The sequence below is a fragment of the Lipotes vexillifer genome, unplaced genomic scaffold (assembly GCF_000442215.2).
Source record: "Lipotes vexillifer unplaced genomic scaffold, Lipotes_vexillifer_v1.1 scaffold1111, whole genome shotgun sequence".
Classification (NCBI taxonomy): domain Eukaryota; kingdom Metazoa; phylum Chordata; class Mammalia; order Artiodactyla; family Lipotidae; genus Lipotes; species Lipotes vexillifer.
This window is the reverse complement of record NW_006795034.1, coordinates 1,970,092-1,990,166: the sequence shown is the minus strand read 5'-3', so window position 1 is coordinate 1,990,166 and position 20,075 is coordinate 1,970,092. Positions and strand designations below refer to the sequence as shown.

Sequence of the window (20,075 nt, the reverse complement as noted above, 5' to 3'; positions counted from 1 at the left end):
TCCCTACCAGATTTTGACATTATGGCAGGGAGGCATCAGAATCGTAGTTTTCCTCTTCCAGGAGGTCATTCAAGTGGTCAAGTACATGCATTTGGAAATTGTACAGACAATGATATGTTGGAGGAGGATGCTGAAGTGTATGAGCTTCGATCCAGAGGAAAAGAAAAAATCCGAAGAAGTACATCAAAAGATAGACTTGATGACATTATAGTATTAACAAAAGATATACAGGAAGGAGACACTTTAAATGCAATAGCCCTTCAGTACTGTTGTACGGTAAGTTTTAATTTGATTTTGCATAATGCAGCCCCAAATAAATTATTTGTTCATAGCACAAAATTGAAATAAATTCTGTGCCCTTTTATCTTGTATTCCCCCCCCACCCACTTTTTTGTCTTTTCACAGAAATCAGTATCATTTTGGTGGATGTTAACTTTTTAAATTTTTAAGTGAATACTTGAATTTCTGTTTATTTCTAAATCATGATTCTATTTTCAGATTGAAAAACACTCAAATGTGTTTATTTTTCTCCTTATTCAAGTTGTAAGGGAATGTAGAAATATATAAGGAAAGGTTTTTTCCTGCCCCAATTTCCTGAGATAACACACGTTGGTGTATTTCTTTCCATACGTTTTTTGGGGGGAGATATATATGTGTATAGTGATTTTTGTGTTTAAAAATTGGTTTATATTATACCTATTACTCTGCAAGTTGCCTTTGACTTTTTCATTTCTTAGTATACCATGGATATCCCTCATAGCCTTAAAGATCTAACTCATTATTTTATGTAGCTATATGATATTGCATAGTATGGATCTACCATAATTATTAAGTTGTTCTCTTACTCATTGATAGGATTTTCGCCATGTTTTGCATTGTGCAGTGAATATCATCACAACTGGTACCTTATTTCTGTGAAATAGATTCTCAAAAGTGGGATTTATAGATGAAAGGTATATTTTTTATTTTACTAGGTATTAAACTCTGTTTAAATCCATTTAATGTCTGTGTCATGTCCATTTTGTATCCATAGCATGGAATCTATTTTCATGTAAACACATTGATATGGAAACTGTTGATATCTTTCATTTTCAAACTTTATTCTCATGCTTCCAAAAGAATTTTGAAATGTATATACTGTGTACATCCTTGTACCTTTTAAAGTGAACATCTTAAATACATCCTGACTTAAAGTAGTTTTAAAGGATTTAATTTCCAGAATGTTGTCAATATTGATATTTAAAAACAAGACTATTAGAATATTCTTTAAATATATGCATGGAATCCTAAATACCACCAGGATTTGCTACCTAAAATTATTCATTTAAAATATATATATGAGCTCTTTTTTTAGTAGTATGAAATTTTATATTTAAAAAATTTTTATATATTTAAAATTTTTTTCTCCTTGATTAATATTTTCATCACCCCCAAAAATCTTTCATAGTATAAAATATTTTTATCTTGAAAACCTTTTATTGATTACCTGTCATAGTTCTCTGCAATAGAAACACACACATATATTGATAAATTTATATATATATATTTAAATTTAATTTTAAAGTCTCTGATGACCATGAGGTTCTATGTATTATTTTTCCTGAATAATTATTGCAATTATTCACAGTTGATCAAAACAAACATTATAAATTTTAATTTAAATGTTTAATAAATATTTTATTGAAATGCATTTCTTGATGAGGTAAGAAAGCTGGGTTTGGGGTTTTTTTTGTGGCTTGTTCATGTATGGCAACATTATTGTTAAATCAGAAAATATCTGATTTCATTCTTTAATGCAAATAAAATTGTTAATATGTGTTCTGTAGAGAAATAAGACCACTGAGAAATAAATTATAGAATGTGCTTTAGAAGGATGATAATGGAAAGTAATCAAGACTTTAAAATTAGGGGCAAGACTGAAAATATCAAGGTGAAGATCCAAGAGAAGAGTGTGGTCCAGCAGCTTTATTAGAGAAGGACATTAGTTTTCTTTTAATGAGCCTAGAAAATTTTCTTAGAAAAAGAGAAATTTGAAGTGCCATCTGAATGATTAAAAATAGGTCATATTTCCAATGAAGTGAGAAGGAGAAAGTATTTCAGGCATGACAGTGATGTGGAGATTTCAAGGAGGAAATAAGGCGGACAACGGAGGAAGTTTAATAGCTGTTTCAGAAATGAGTGACACAGACTAGGATGAAGTGATTTAATATAACTGAGGGAAAGTTTGATATATAGTAAGAGAACATCATTGTAAGATTTTAACAAGAGTGCTGCAGAATGGGGTGGGGGGGGCGGGAACCTGCTGGTGAATTAGAGGGAATCCAAGAAAGAAGTTACTGGAAGATGATCCAATGAATATGATTAGGGCTTAGGCTAAAATATTTATAGTAAAGAAGAGAAGAAGCCAATAGAAAATGTATTGGGGGGAAATCACAGGGTGTATCCGCTGTTTCCTTAATTAAAATGAAGAGTGATGAAAGGCAGCTGAATGTTAGGGAAAAGATGGCATTGGCCACAATAATTGGAAAATTGATATAGCAGAGATAGGGAGTTAAGCAGTGCTCCCTTTTGACAGAGCTCAACTAGCAAAAAAAAGATTAACCTTACAAAAGGATTTATCATTTAAAAATATGGTAACTAGTGCTATATTCCACTTATAAATATTCAGCCTTAGGAATTATTAAAAATATGCCTGTTATAAAACAGTGATAAGAAGAACAAAAAGCTCAAGGTTACATTTGGAATCCTAAATGTAACCAAGGAAGTTAGCATAACAGAGAAAATATTATAGGGATATTTAGAGAGATAACCTAGGTAGATGCTAAACCTTGGAAACCTGGTTCAGAAAGATTATTGAGTAGTTATTAGAATACACAATACCAGGCAAAAGAGCATTTAAAGAGAATAGGATCAGGCTTTGGGGTTTGTCAGTGAATCTTCATTTGCCTTAAAAGAGTCTCAAGGTAGTAAAATGACAAAGCACCCTTTAACATTACACTCTCATCTCCAAGTTATTGTTCAGTCCTCTCTTCCTTTTCCTCCCACACATACACTTCAAAGGAATTGATTTTTCCAATAAGAACTCTCATTCTTCATCAGTAATATGCAGTTAATCCAGGTCACTACTACCTCTTAAAAACCCTGTTTGACAACCTGGATTCTGCAGGTTTCTGACTTTCCTACTACTAAAATTTAATAACAGCTAACATTTACATAACATACTGTGTGTCACTACTGTAGATGTTCTTTGGACATTTTAATACATTAATCTTCACAGTAATCCTATGTGGTAGGTAGTATTATTACTGTCATTTTACATATGTGAAACTGATTTGCAGACAGGTTAAATAACTTGCCCCAAATCATACAGCTAGAAAGTGTCAGGACCATGCTTCAAACCCAGATAGTCTGTGCTTTTAACCACCATCATATAGTGCTTTCCTGGGCACTGTTTCTTAATCTCCTTTGTGGATTTCTCTTAACTCAGCATACCCCTCAAATGTTGGCATTCCTCAGGGATCTTTCCTATGTTACCTTTTTCTCCTAGACTTTTTCTAGTGAATCTACTCTTGTGACTTCAATTACCATTTTTGCTGGTAATCCACAAATCTATATCTCTAGCTGAGATCATTCTTCTGAATTTCAGGCATACATTTATAACTGCCTTTGGACATCTTCCACTTGGCGCATTTCAAGCACCTCAAAGTCAACATGTGTGAAATCTGCGTTCATTCTCTTTTATCCCCCTAGTGTTCCATAATCTCAGTGAGTGACATCATTATCCATCGAGTTGGCCAAGCCAGAAATCTAAGTTTTATCCTAGACTCACTTTACCTCTCTGATATCAATCAGATGATAAATGATCAGTGCTTGGTTTACAGCATTGATGGAAATGATGGATTGATAACTTAAAGGCAGTTGGAGAGCCTGGCATAGTAATTGGTAACCTGAGAAACACTCTCCTGCTCTCCTTACAATGGCAGGTGGAGAGAACATGTAGACAGGTTGAGGACTATATAAAATATATAAGGAAAGCTTATAAAAATGGCTGATCTGGGGGATAGTTGAATAATGCATTTACACCAAGAGGTTTGGGGAAAAATGGCTTCAGGGGACAAATGAAGGAGACAAATGATCATATTTTATCAATTCTAAGGTGTATTTTTTTACACATTTTAACATCTTTGAAGTTAGAATGGTGGTGTCTTCAATATTTGGTGGGTTTTTTTTTTACCTTAATGATACATAAAATAATGGCACATCTTAGAGTGGATTGCATCTTGGTTTTGATAAAATATGGTACTTTTAGTTGGGTAAGTTGACATTTGCCTATACTCTAATCGCCACATTAGAAGAAAGAACATAAGTATCTGTAATCCTTCCTTCACAAATTGTTTACAAGCGGCAGAAGTATGATATTTGCGTATGATATAGAAAGAGAAATACCAAAAGATCCTAGAATCTACTTAAATAGCTAGGATTAGTGTTAATATTGATAATATGTGGGTGATTATAGAATGTAATTGGTGATTTCTTAAGACTGGTAGATCAAGAATGGTATAGAACTGTTATCCACAAATAATATAAAATCCTCCCTGGATGTGATAACTTACTACTTCTAATAATTAAGCTCAATTTTTTTCCCTCCAAAAGTAACTGGGATGAATGACTATTACTACTCTATTTTGATTTAGAACTTAGTTGAATTTTGCTTTTTTTTTCTTTACAGGTAGCAGATATCAAGAGGGTTAACAATCTCATCAGTGATCAAGACTTTTTTGCCCTTAGGTCTATCAAAATTCCAGTAAAAAAGTTTAGTTCATTGACTGAAACACTTTATCCTCCAAAAGGAAGACAGACTTCACGTCCTTCATCTGTTCAGTACCTTTCAGAACAACAGGAAGTTTTGTCAGCTAATGATTTCCTTTCTTCCAGTGAGTCAGCTGGTAGCTTTTTAAAAGAAGTAGACCGAGACATAGAACAAATAGTAAAATGTACAGACACCAAAAGAGAGAACCTTAATGAGGTGGTGTCTGCCTTGACAGCACAAGTACGTTTTGAACCTGATAACAAAAACATTCAACGTAAGGATCCTTATTATGGAGCAGACTGGGGAATAGGGTGGTGGACAGCTGTAGTGATAATGTTGATAGTAGGCATAATAACGCCAGTATTTTATTTGCTGTATTATGAAATTTTAGCTAAAGTGGATGTTAGTCACCATTCAACAGTGGATTCTTCACATTTGCATTCAGGAGTCACACCCCCATCACAGCAGAGCGAAATGGAAAATGAAATTGCTCCAACTAAAGGAATACCCTTTGTCCCACAAGATGACCATAAGCTTTATAGTCAATATTCTCAGTTACCTGCTGCTCGACACAAAACATAGCAGTTAGTTCAGTTACAGTGTTAGCGATCACATGTGTATCTGGAATTTGGTGGGTGAATCAGTTATATTAAATAACCACTTCAAAGGCAGAATTTAGGGAGATTGAAGATGCTTTTTCACCTTTTTTTTGTTTGTTTTTTGGAGCCATTTACAAATGGATTGAGTATAAAATCCCTACAGTTGCTAGTTGTTGATACTGAAAGCAGTACATCTGTATATCTGTTTTATCAGTGCTTAAAGCAGAAATGAATTTAAATATGTGTCTCGGAAGTTCCTGGAAAATGCATTTTTTTCTTATTCAAGACTGGTTATGTTCAAATTTTATTTTTTAAGCAATTGTTTCTGGTTTGAGGTTATTAATAGTAAATTCATTAAGCAGAACAATGATAGCATCAGATGTCTGCAACTGAAGAAAATTTATTACTAACCATCAAAATATTTAGTTGCAGAAAAGTTTGATTCTAAAATTATTTGATAGGACTTACTTAAAATTTCATTTCGAAACTTAAAAAAAACCCCACATTTAGTACATACGCTATGAAAACATAAGTAGAACAGAAAGGGGAAAGAAATGTATAATGTCTGTAATAGAAGCTGAGATATATTATTATTTTTAAGCCCCCAAATTAATGTGTTACTGTTGGGAAGTTGCCATTTGGTCACTAGAACACTGGATTATGTCAGGACCTAAAAGTTATCTTTGTCTCTGAAAGAATGCTGCCTCTGCTTCTGTGTTTTAAGTGATTATATTTGCCTCTGATGTTTGAAAGCACTTTTGTTGTTCTTTGATGAGAAGTGTTATACATGTACAGATTAGTATTAATTAAGAAATACTTTCTTACATACTATGATAAGTTGTTGCTGTGTTACATGTAATAACATGCCTTAATTACATTTAATGCCTTATAATACTTTATGTAAACTAGTATAATTTTTAGAAATTAAGCATTATTTCAGATGGTCCGATAGGATTCATAACATAAGCTGTATAAATTTGTCTCCACCTTCACTGTCAGGCACAAGTTAATGGGATCGTAACATTTTCGTTGTCTGTCTCTGAGGTCTGTTGCAGAAAAGCAAGGGTAAAGAGACCTTTTGCATTAGCAAAAACAGACAAATTGCTTTGTATATTGATCCCTTAACCTCTGTTTTTCAAAGAGAAAATGTTCAACTTAGGTCTTTTTTCCCTGAACTAGAGCATCAAATTGGGGAAGAGAGGCCAAAGGTGTATATGGATTGGTCAAAAGAGTGCCACTTTTAAGATCTGTTGTGGATCAGAGTCTGGCTAAATAAGCATTTGCATACTGATTCCATCATTTAGTTTTTAAAAGTATGTGTTTTTAAAATGCTATCAGAATGATTCATTTGGTGGAGTCTGGCTTGCCTGTTTGTGTAAAATAAAGTATGTACCTTAAGATATATTATACCACCTAATTTTCTGGGCATTATTTCCTAACTTTTAATGTTTCAGCTTTTTGACCAGTCATTTTATATTTCAAACTTCAGTCTTGATACAAAGTGGGGTGAATAAATGTATATGCTTAATGAGGTTTAATGTACATTTAGGAGCAGTGTATCATAGAAAGACAGGACAAAGATGTCATACATTAAAGGTAAAGCCCTTGCATATATTAGAGGGCCTTAGACAATTACCAAAAAGTGTCAATATGGAAGTTTGTAGCAAATTGATTTTTTGAGTTAACTCTATTAGTTTAAGATTTAAAAAATTGTTTTAATGTGCTTTGGGCACCTTGAGAAAAGTATGATCTTTCTAATTTATGCTCAGTGTTAACTTGGTCAGTTTACATTGTATTTATTAAGCCTGCTGAAAATCAAGTTTCAAGAAAGAAAATACAGATTATTTTAGGGTAGAATGGGCTAGATGTCCTTTGAAGAACTTTGTTTACATCAAATTGATGAACTTACGGAGTCAGGGATTCCTTTTTGCTAGCGGTACTTTGAAATTGTGATAGAGAAGTCTGATTTATAAAATAAGTAACTTTTTAAAAAGTAATGAGGTATACCATGTACTTGATTAAAAACCTTTTGTCTTGCAGAGAGTGTCCTATTCCTTGAAGGCAGTATAACATATCCTTATGACACAGGCATTTTCCTTTGTCCATATATTTGAATTACATTGGGCTGGCCAAAAAATTTGTTCGGATGTTTCCATAACATTTTACAGAAAAAACAGAGGGAACTTTTTGGCCAACCCAATATATTTTTTTACTTAATTGAATATAATTTGAATTATATATAATTCTATATATATGTATAACATATATAGAATTCTGTGTTATATATATAGAATTCTGGATTCTAATCCTTAAGTGTCATTTGTAAAAGAAAAATTTCCTAAGCATTTAATAGATTTAGAATAATTTTAGCTTTTAAAAAGTACTAATACATCAAAATTTGTAACAAATGCAGATTACTTTGTAAAACTTAATAAAACAAGAAAAGTTATTTGATTTTGTGGCTTTTGTGTTGAAACCCTTATTTGAATTTACTTTGAGGCTTTACATTAGAAGATATATATACACACACACACATACATGCAGATGTAAAAGTCACGGAACTGTGAATCACTGCATTTGGTTCACTTAAAAAGTTGGAGTTGCAAGTGAAGAAAAACCTATTTTTTAAAAGGGCAGATTCTTTCTTAAAGTCTGGGTACAAATGGTTAAGACTTTCAAACTAATGGATGCCATTTAAATTAAATATTTTTTGCCATCGTATTTCTAGAAAATTATAGGATTCATGTCCCCAAAAGATATATTAAGATCAGTTATAGAGTCTGGTGGCCACGTTAAGAATTAGAAGACAGTAATGTTAAATTAATTTCTCCAAAGACTTTTTGTTTTTTAAAGCTTATCTTTTTCTGGACTCTACTTACTTGTTCAGTGGCCTGAAGAGTTCTTTAAATGAACCACTATTTAGTCATTAGTTCTTTTTAAAGTATCTACTACTAAAATTACCTACTTGGGAATATGAAGGATACAGTTAGAGTTTTAGAAATATCGTGAAACAAAGATCCAGTCAAAGTGTTACAGAGTAAAGGTGTAGTTTTTAGGACTCTGTATTTAAATGGTACATTATGATGGGAATCATTCTTATTTTGAATTACAAAGTTGCTCAGGAAATCAGTATTTTTCTTCCAAGTATGTGCATATTGCACTGTTAGATCATAGTAATCTGATGCTTTATTTAATTCTTTTTATGTATGCAAATTATGTCTTTTGTATAATGTATTTTATACAGATGCAGCATGGAATTGTAGAATGTTATGTTAGCATGTACATCTGTAAAACTGGTTTTTAAAACTTCTTGCCCCTCATTTTTCATATTTTAAAAGATCTGCAAAATGTAATAAAGTTTCTATTTTATTATTCAATCGAAAATGGAATCTGGTTAATTTAATTGAATAAAGCAAACCTTTTCTCCTCCTCTAACTATTAGAGATACTATGTAAGATAGACTGAATTGCCAAAGATTTACCAATTCAGATTCCCCCTTGTTATACTGAAACAAAATACACTGGATTATTCATAGTACATAAGTGAAAGGGAATGAAAAAATTTCAGATGAATGTTATTTGTGGGGGTATCTCTGATCTCATGGAAGAAGGCCTCATGAGACCTGGTCACACCTTCTTGGCAAGTTACAGATTGGTCGTGTAACAATATGCTCTATTTATATGTAAATTTTATTATCACAAAACAACCTTTCCATTTCAAAATATTAATTTTTTAAAATACCAGTAGCAAAAAGAATTAAGACAGTTATTTGGAGTTTTTATTTATTTAATGGAGAATTTGTGGTGTAATCCTTGTTTTCTCCATTTTTAAAAGTATCTTGATCTTAAAATTGTATTCACAGTTTTTCTTATAAGAAGTTTTTACTAACTTAAGAGCCTTTAACCAAATTAAGGAAAGCCATTGATACTGTACATCTGAAGGTAGTGGGGAAGGAAAGGTTAACAAGGTCATCTGAGTTTCTTAGCATTCTCTCAATATCCAAATCTCTTAGTTTGTTATCACAACTTTATTCACCTAGAGTTTTGTTGTTGATGGTGGTTTGTTCAAGAACATTTGATACTGGCACCCCTGCTCAATAAATACACAGTTATCTTACTAGGTAAAATAAGTATTAACAAATTAGTTTTCTCTATTAAATATATTTCAGCAGGGTCAAAGAAAACAATATAAAACAAAAGGACACTATTGTAAGAATTTAATGTGTAAACAATACAGAAAAATAACATTAGAGCAACAAAACTTTTGCATCTTATATAGAAATTTTAAAGATACTTCACCAACAAGTAGGAGGTTAATCTCTGTATTAAAGCTTGCCTTCTTATAGAATAATTTAGCATTCTCTGAGATTTTAAGCCAGAAAAACAAGATTCATGCTGGTAAAGCAACCTGCAAATACTTTCTGCCTGTTCTCACAATTAGTCTACTTTACATTAAACATAAGATCTTCCAAAGGAGGAAGTTAAGTGCATTGTCGCACTTAATGGAGATGGCTGGGGCCTTCCTTGCCCATAGGAGATGCTTTACCATCTGCAGGACTAAAATGGTGGCAACAAATTGAAAGCCAGGAAAAGATTCCTGTATCTTTGGTGTATTTGCCCAATTTAAGTGTTATCGTCATATGTATAATAAAGCAAGTAAACAGAACCCTAAAGATAAGCTTTCTATAAATTAAATGGTATTTGGCTATAGTACTAAGGAGGTGAGAGATTAAGAACTTCTGTTAATTATCAATCCTAAATGACTACTTGCCCATTACAACTGAAAACTGAGGATTCTACTCTAAGAAGTACGGTAGATTGCTAATACTTTAGAGTGTTTTATTCATGTTTTCCATTTAGAATCTTAAAAATTATTGATAAGCTCCTTTAAATAAGAAATCACATAGGATCAGCACAATACTGAGCTAATAATGGCCCTCACACACATACTGAATTATCTGAGAAATATTACAATTGAAAGTGGTCTTTTTCCTGAGAAAGCCATGTTACAAAATGGCACAAGACAATACACATTTTCTCCAATTTTTCCCACCAGAAAATAAGATGGGAAAATCAGATTATAATATATTTTATGAGGAAAACATGTTTGTTTCTCAAAACTGTTTTCAATCACTTTACCATCTACAAGTTTTTAAAGGGTGAGAACTAAATTTAAATTAAGAATGATCATTTCTACAAGGTGAGAGAATGAATACATATGGTAAACTTTGGTTAGAGTTTAAACAATTTTTATAGAAAATTGTTCACAAGTGAAGAAACTAAGGCACAGAAAACTTAAGCTCAATTTCAAGGTTGAGTTTAACAGTAAAGGTAGAAATAGAATCCAGGGCTCTTGATTCTCAGGTTAGAGGGTAATGGGTGGTGTCTTCCCAAGAGGGAAAAATTTATTTCTTTTGGTGGGTAATGTTCATAAATCATTTTAAAAATATATAATATGAATTTCCTTGAAAATCTTTGGCATATGTGAGTCATTGGAGGCTGAAGTTTATAGATATCCTCTCCCCGACCCCAATACAAAAAGGCAGAGGAGCTAGTTTTTAAATGAATCAAAAAAGATTAATCAATTTCAAAGTGACCTGAGTTTCATTCTTCATTGTTATGTAAATCAGTTGGAGAGCTCAGTCCTGTGAAACGTAACAGAGGCCACTACACCTCACAGATTACACATACATGCATCCTGCAATGAGATTTATATGACTAGAATTTAGTCTACATTTTTATAAAGTACAAAATTAAATCTCAGTCTAATTTTTCATAAGCCAGTGACTCAGAGATATCAAACTTGTTACAGTGGGATGATTAATTCATATATTGTATGGTATGAAGTTAGCCACCAATTCAGGTATTTTTAATATTCATCCCAGGCCTTTGTATTGGTTGAGATGTAAGCTGTGAAATTTACTTAGCTCAGATTGGCATTTTTCCCTGTGCATGTGTTTCCAATCACGAAATTTTTAATCTCATAAAATATGCACTTGTAAGAGCTCAGGTAGGTTTATGTAGTCATAATATAGTAGCACAGAACATACCATGTAAAAGTAAAAAATAAAATTATTTTCAAGTTTCTTTGTATTTTAAAGTGCTCCATGTGCAGTATTAAACCAACTTTCAGATTACAGAAATCCGTTATGATGACTAGTAGTTTTAAAAAAGATCAGCAGTTAAACAAGAAAAAATTGTTTAAGTATGAATACATAGATTAAAAGATGCAAAAACTCTTTAGGTACATTCTAATCCAAATAATACCAAAAAAAAAAAATCCACTTGAATACATTAGAGAGATGACAGAGGTGTTGAGAAGGAATGTCAGAGACTAACTGGTAAGGTAACTAGTATGGAAACTCAAAGTGGTTCTGAATATTTTGGTAACAAGTATCTTTCCAACAAAACAGGAACAAAAATAAAATACTCATTCCTTATCAGAAATAAAATAGAAAACAAGTCTGTCCAAATGTTCAGAAGCTGTATCATAAAAATATTTTTTGAGAAATTTCATAGCTAATAGGTTGCTTCATCCATGTTGTCATCACTGTCTGCACCAAAATCATCTCCATCTTCAAAGTAGGAATTAATGTAGTCATTTTCCTAAGTGAAATGATATATTCCTCAGTAAACATTAAAAGTATGAGTAGTAACATTAAAGAACATAATGTAGGCTGTCCCTTTAATATAAGTTTATAAATATCAAAGTTAGGTAATTAGAAAATATGCCAGGCTTAAAAGAAGTCTCTGTTATTTCAATGCTTGAAACACACATTAACTTTCACATATCTAACTGTGCTTTCTTCCTCAAGACCACCATCTCCTCCTATTCTCAGGCACCAACTAGCTGAGAGAACATAAACGGATGCCCATTACACCTTAATAGGATTATACATCTCATTCATTATACCTTAGTGGGATGATACATGGTTTAGTTAGTTAAACCACTAAACACTTACTCCAAACAACTGTACAAACACTCAAGAAACTAGGCCAATTTATACTAACATTCATTCGACTACACCAGAACTGAGGTTTCCAGTTACAATGCATAGCTGAGCATAAGCAGAGAGATTTTTGCTTCCTACCAAAAAACAAACAAACGAAAAGACCTCAAGATACTAAATCAAATGCAGAAGATGCCATATTATATTACATCTAGGGCCCCTCAGTTTATTTTTTTAAATTTTTATTTATTTAATTTATTTATTTTTGGTTGTGTTGGATCTTCGTTGCTGCGCACGGGCTTTCTCTAGCTGCGGTGAACAGGGGCTACTCTTCGTTGCGGTATGTGGGCTTCTCATTGCAGTGCCTTCTCTTGTTGAGAAGCATGGGCTCTAGGTGCGTAGGCTTCAGTAGTTGTAGCACGTGGGCTCAGCAGCTGTGGCTCACGGGCTCTAGAGCGCAGGCTCAGTAGTTGTGGCCACACAGGCTTAGTTGCTCCGCAGCATGTGGGATCTTCCCGGACCAGGGCTCGAACCCGTGTCCCCTGCCTTGGCAGGTGGATTCTCAACCACTGTGCCACCAGGGAAGCCCCTCAGTTTCTTTTAAATTAAGAGGGATTAAGCCCCTGGGAACATTCCAATTCTTATGGCTGAGTAAGACTACTATCTGTGTAAATGACTCAAGATATTTCTGCTTTCTATCAAAAATTCAAAAATCTATTTTGGATATAGATTAAAAGAAATTTAAGAGCGTTATTAACCAACTGCAGTGTATGGACTGCAGCTGGATTCCAACTGGAATAAGCAAAAATTTTTTTTCCAATCAAAACTGTTTGAACACTGGTTTAATATTTGATGATATTAAAGAGTTACATATTATTGTGTTAGGTATGATAATGATATTGTGATGTTGTTAAAGAGCCCGTATTTTTTATTTATTTATTTTTGGGTACGCGGGCCTCTCACTGTTGTGGCCTCTCCTGTTGCGGAGCACAGGCTCCGGACGCGCAGGCTCAGCGGCCATGGCTCACGGGCCCAGCCGCTCCGCGGCATGTGGGATCTTCCCGGACCAGGGCATGAACCCATGTCCCCTGCATCGGCTGGCGGACTCTCAACCACTGCGCCACCAGGGAAGCCCAAGCCCTTATTTTTGAGTACATACTGATATATTTATGGATGAAATGATATAATGCCTCGGATTTGCTTTAAAGTAATCCAAGGCAGCTGCAGGCTTGAAGTGGTGGGGGGGGAAGGAGCAGACTGGGTGGATGAAAGAGTGGCTGAAAGGCTGGCTACGAATTGATCATTGTTAAAGCTAGGTGATGAGTCTGTAGGTGTTTATATTACTAGTCACTAGTTTTTGTAAATGACTGAAATTTGCCATAAAAAATTAATTTCCAGGATACACAGTTTTGAGGGCATTAGCCCGCTGTGGCCTCCTTTGCCTAGCAAAGCAATAAAGCTATTCTCTTCTACTTCACCCCCCCCCAAATTAATCTCCACATCTCTACTATCTACAGCAGAAATTATGGCAGAGTAAGAAATAGGGACTATTCTCAAAAGAAAGTCTCCTGGATATCACCTTTTTTAGTATCTGCATGGTGGGATTTTATATATAGATTTATATAAATAAGAAAGGTAACTTGTATTATTCAGATATGTATTTCATTACTTTGTCCTCCCTAAACACTTTAATTTTCCATATCCAGCTAAGACCCTAGGAAGTTGGCCTGGTTTCTCTGGTGCCAAGAAATCCAACAGTCTGGAAACCTGGCTGAATCCGGAGGCCATGTACCAGGGACAAGTGGCATGGTTGAGAGTTCAAGTGAGTCCATCTTGTAAGTGAGATCTTGGCAAGGACACTTGTGTGAAAATATAAGCTAGCCAATTTGTACATACAAGTGGAAATGAGTAAGGAAGAGATACTGTATTTCAAATTGAGCATATGCCACTTGTGTTTAGACATGAGCACCTCCAAGTATGTTCAATGATGCGCATTAGGTAATTTTGTGAGATTAGTAATCTTGATACAAAGATTGGTACAAAGTGAGAACGTGTTGAAATTGATGGCTTAAATGGTTCTTGGCTTCATTTGGGCCCCTGCTTTTTTCTTTAATTGTAACACTCAAAAGACTGCAGAAAGAAAAAAGTCTATATTTTCTCAATTTTATATGTAGGTGTTACATAGATAATTTGCTCCACTTTACTCTTCAAAACAAAATGCTCTTTAAATCCTCAATATACATCAGGTGAGTTAATTAGCAGTAATTTTTCATTAATTAGTTAATTGCTAGAAAGAATAAAGAGTAACTTTAAATCTGGAAAGGCTCTGAGCTTGCTTATACCCAGACTCACCCAGCCTCACACTCAGAATATATATCCTTTCTTTATTAAAGTAGAAAGTTGGTTTTTTTTTTTTAAATGAAATATAGTTATATAAACCCACTGGTGGTGTTTTGGACTCTGTTAAGACCCAATACAGAATTCTGAAATTACTAGAATCCTAATGTTTGCTGTTCTTGTTAGGACAGATCTAAATTTCAACACAGCTCAACTCAAGTAGACTTTATAAACAGAGCATTTCAAAAGCCAAAGAATATTCAGGAAAATTCTGAAAAAGAAGGGTAACATGCCTACAAATATTAACAAATAATCAGAGGCTTCTATTAATTGGAACATCTTAGTGATAGTTCAGAAATAGATCAGTGGAAGAGTCCACAAATACATCCAAGCAGGTGAAGGAATCTAATAGCTGATAAAAGAGAATTTCAAATCCATGCAGAAAGAAAATTATTTAGTACATGAGGTAGGCAACTGGCTAACCACTTGGAAACAGATAAAAATATTTCTGTACCCCGTCACTGCACACCAATACAAATTTTATAAGAATCCAAAATTTAATGTAAAGTACTTGTAGCATATAATAAAGATTTCTTAGGTGGAGCAATTCAGGTGAAAAAAAAGCTTCAGAGTGTGGTGTGAGAAGCTGAAATGGAGTGAAGACAATGGTCACTTGCAATGCAGAAGAAACTCTCAGCCTAGGGTTAATGCATGAGACGTTTACAAAGTCCCAAAGAGGCCGTGACCAACAAACTTACCCTGCTTGACTGACTCCAGCTTATTTTGAAATGCACCATGTTTCTGAAAGTTGGAAATCCCAAATCTAAAACACTGAGTTCTGACTGAGATACTTGAGGTTGGATTATGAATGTTCTCTGATAGTGTCCACATGCACTTTGGGATTTAAAACCTGATGGTATTGCAGAATGCCCCCTCAAACCTATGTGACTAAACCCTTAATTACCTTATTGCTGACTTAAAATTGTATGTATATAGATCTTATACTAATCTGATCAATTTCCTTAACTTGTGGACTTCCACTTTCAAATTTGCCTATCAAGTTACTTTTACCTCCTACATTCCATTTGGTATCACTATAATTTCAATGTTATAATAATTCTCCTGGTACCAAGAACTTGATGCCAGTGATAATAATAAACCCCTGGTTCCCATCAACTTGGTTTTTGTTTGTTGGTTTACTTTAATTATATACCATATTAGATCACCCTTAAGCTTAGTTAACTTTGTTACTCTCCCAGAATAGACCATTACCTCTTCTTGCTCTTCGTCATATTCCTCTTGTTCTGCAGCATTGTCATCCTCATCATCATCACCTTCTTTACTTTTCTCTTTGCTTCCTTCTTTCTCTTCATTTTCCTCATCTGATTTTTCACCATCACCTCTCTTTTCCAATTCCTGGTATAAATGAGCTTCATTAATTTAAATGGAAACCACTAGACTCTGACTTGCCTGCTCAACCTCAAGAGAACAGCTACATATCACCCTAATTCTAACCCTCCATTACCGACGCCTCCAGGCCACCACCTAGGACACCGTGAGTTAACTCAAGAAAGATGGGACTAAATGGCCTGTCATTACACTGGTATTTTCTCTGAGTTTGCTATTTCATAACTGGGTCTTGAATCACGCTGTGATATCAGCTCTGCTGCCCAATGCTTTATTTTTATGATTCCTATCCTACCTCCTTCTAAAATATTGAGTTGATTCTGTTTATGGAGAAGCACTTTCAGAATATTATTTTGTTTTCCTTCAAACATGAAAGGAGAAAAGAGAATGGAATGGTAACATTTCAAAATGTCTATGTTTTAGTTTCTAAGTGAAACTGTTTAAAATAATATCAAGTCATACTATTTGAAGATTATCCATGTTCTTATCTCTATTCTCCCTCATTATTTACTTCCCATTTCCAAGGATTTTTGTTTCTTAATGTATCTGGCAGGTACATTAAGAAAAGAGAGATTAAAACTCAAATCTTTAGCAATTATTAGCAACTCTAAGAATAGAGGCAAAGAAGAGATGCAGAGTTAGAGAAACTTTGATTACCTGATGGCTCCACTTATCCAACTTGCTAAAACCACTGTCACCTTCTCATAAGACAGAGATTTAACTTTAAGATTACATCTTTATATTTCTATTATGACTACCAATAATTTTTTCCATTTGATAAAATGTGACCTGTTTTATTACTGTTACTATCAATTTGCTAAATTGTTCTATGCTTAATTTGTACAAGTGATAGAATCTCACCAGTTTTCTAGGAGGTGGGGGACAGCAATAATTTCATATATTAATACTCATAATTAATGCATAAGATCACTTTAACTAAAACACTATTATTCTTAATCAGTAATCAGAACACTAATTCGTAAATCTGTAAATACTCTACCCTATTATAAGATATCTGCTCTGTAGATTACATACAGAGAGAAAACATATTTTGTATTTGGTGTGGCCACAACTTAACTATTCCATTTGGTTCTTAAATATTTTTTTAATCCCTTTAATTACATTCAAATTTGAATTTAAGAAAACAAAGGCAATGAAAGACTACATCAGATAGTCTCAATTTTTAATCAAAATTCAAACTCTACCCTTCCTGTCACCTTACCCCACTTAGGTAGAACAAATAAGACCAAGGTAATAGACATAAGATGATTTATCTTCATACTGGCCCATGTTACCTTATATGAGTTATTACTACAATATAATGTGTGCAATTTTTACCAATTGGCAATCCCTCTGGAAAACTGCATGTAAACAAAATAGTATTTACAGATTTTTTAAGTGTTTATAAAAACACATACATATAATGATGACATATTAATGTTAAGATATGAAATTTTTTTCTGTTCTATTTTAATCAGACCCTAGTAAAAAGGCCTACAATCCACAAGATTGTATAGTTAAAAGGGAACTGTAGTGCTATACTTATTTAACTCTGTGCAAGGTATACGCTATATCTGAAAAATCATGCTATTAGCTATTATTTAATAATTAGCAATAGAATTATTTAAACCAGTTATGTAAAAACATTTTTAAATATAGAATTCATTCAGTGCTATGTAGGGACTAGGAGGTCTTGATTTCCACTACTGCTACCTCAATTATCTTTAAATAAATAACTTCAGCTTTATTTCTACTATATAGACCTAAATCAAACCAATAAAATACCTAAATCAGTTAACAAATATCAGATTTATGAAATTTAGAAAAAAGATCTCATACACACTGTCTCATCACTTTATTCCTTTTGTGTTAAGGTATTAGTTTTAATTCATCTACTTAGTAGTCTCCATTTTCTCTTCTGTGAGATATAACTATTTACCCCTACTACTTTATGGATTTATTTAAAGAACAGTGTGAATAACACAATGTGAAAACACTTTGAAAACAGTTGAATTATGAACAGTTAACAGTTCTTCTAGCTTAAATACTATAGACCACTCACAGAGCCACCTGTATGTCATACAGAAATAAGCTCAAATATTAGTTTACTGCTGTTTGATTATTCACACAATAACCATGAGATTTGACTGGATGTCATTCCCTCTCATTCACAGAAGTTTTATTAAAGAAAACTTGTAACTACTTTTGCTGAAGAAATGAACAATAATGGAGTCATCTGGAAGCTAACTTTGCTCTATTAAATAAAGCTGCTAACTCATTGGGATTTCTAGATTTAAAACTCCAGTTTTAACAGAGTGTGTAATGAAAAAAAGGTGTTTAAATGTTGGGAATACGGAAATACAACTTGTTCTGATGAGAAACCACATCCAGAGGTCCAGATCTATCTTCCTATAGCACATGTCATCTTAGCAACTTCTTTCCAGGAAGTTTTAAGAACAGTCAGAATCTGTGTTCAATCAATACAAGATGGCTAGTTCTGCAACCCCATCCATCATTCCACCACAGTAAAACCTGACAGTTATTGCTATTCCTTCAACAATCCTCCTGGCTTGATTTTCAGAATTGTTATCTTCAGCTCAAGTACTGGTCAAAAGTAAAATTTAAAAAGATGAGTTTCTGTTACCAGGTAGCTATGCCAACTTGGCCAGGCAAGTAAAAGTTTTGAAGCCTTGACGTCCTCATCGGTAAGTAAGGAATAATAATACCCATCTCTCTTTGTTGTTATGAAGGCTTAAGCACATAATGGATGTAAATAGCTCATCAAAGAGCCTGCTATTTAAAAAGTTCTCAAAAAGCGCTAGCTGCTATCATTATTATCATCATCATTATCATTACCATCACCATCACCATCAATGCAAGGTGATTCAAGCACTGATAGTGGGAATAAAGGGAATAAACTGGTATAATCTCATTGGAGAATGATCTGCCAATATTTATCCATATTTTCCATATTATACAGTACAAGTCTACTTCTAGAAATCTATCCTAAACATGTGAAATCACATACTTAACATGGATTCACTGCAGCACTGTTTATAATGGTGAAACACTAGATGAAACATAATGTCCATCAATAGATTACTGATTAAATAAATTATGGTTCATTCTTATAGTGTAGCCAAAAAAAGAAGAAAAAGAAAAGAATGAGGGAACTCTTTCACAGACTGACATGGAAACATTGCCAAGATATTTTAAGTGATAAGGTGAAGAGGCAAAACAGTGCAATATGCTGCTTTTTTGTCATTAAAAAGAAAAAAAATCTGTATTTTCTATGCATAAAATGTTTCTGGAAGGATATATAAGAAACTGGTAACACTGGCCTTCTAAAATAGAGGAATTGAATGGATGGCTAGGGACAGGGATGGGAGGGCATATTTTTAGTTTATTAATCTTTTTAATTTTACATCTTTTTTTTGAAATATTAAAAAATAAAGATATAAAAATAAGTGCCATAAGATAGGATTTTCCCTCAATAGAATCTTATACACTTAAACATAAAGCAGAAGAAAAGCATTAAAAATACACATATACCAATAAGAGAAAAAAATGAGAGGTTTTTGAAGATATACATTCATGTTTCTTTCCCATGCAAAATCCAGATGCAAGGGGAAAAGAGGAATAGAGTGGGAAAGGAATCAGGTGACAAAAGGTGAGGCAAGCTGACAGGTGAGTCCTAGAGAGGACAGAATGGAGCCCCCATATCTACCAGCCAACAATGTTCAAACCTTGCTAGTTACCCTGTATGCTGGGCTTGGCTCTGACAAGTGTACACGTTATTTAAAAGAGAGAGAAGGTAGAAAGGTGGAAGAGAACAAAAAGAGGTATGACATTTTTTCAGTCTGTTCTTATAATAAGAAGAAAATCTTACCTCAATTTTTTGCAATACATCTGCAGTATTAGTGAGTGAAGTGCCTTTGCCTGTATATTTTACCTTTTTGGATTTGGGTCCTGC

General features: G+C 33.6%; 2 protein-coding genes across 2 annotated transcripts in view; one reads left to right on the top strand and one right to left on the bottom strand.

Annotated features, from left to right (window-relative positions):
• Positions 1-18: 18 nt before the first annotated feature.
• On the top strand, positions 19-5,649 carry LYSMD3 (LysM domain containing 3). The gene is made up of 2 exons (XM_007467396.1): positions 19-276; positions 4,730-5,649. Exons 1-2 carry the CDS (start codon positions 22-24, stop codon positions 5,390-5,392), a joined length of 918 nt encoding a protein of 305 aa, XP_007467458.1. The 5' UTR covers positions 19-21; the 3' UTR covers positions 5,393-5,649.
• Positions 5,650-11,927: 6,278 nt separating this feature from the next.
• Positions 11,928-20,075, bottom strand: part of POLR3G (RNA polymerase III subunit G) — a 30,493-nt gene continuing 22,345 nt past the window's right edge. Inside the window, exons 5-7 of the mRNA XM_007467395.1 lie at positions 19,992-20,071; positions 15,968-16,111; positions 11,928-12,014 (exon numbers count right to left, since the gene is read on the bottom strand). Coding sequence (XP_007467457.1) covers positions 11,928-12,014; positions 15,968-16,111; positions 19,992-20,071 — 311 coding nt within the window. The remainder of the gene's footprint in view (positions 12,015-15,967; positions 16,112-19,991; positions 20,072-20,075) is intronic.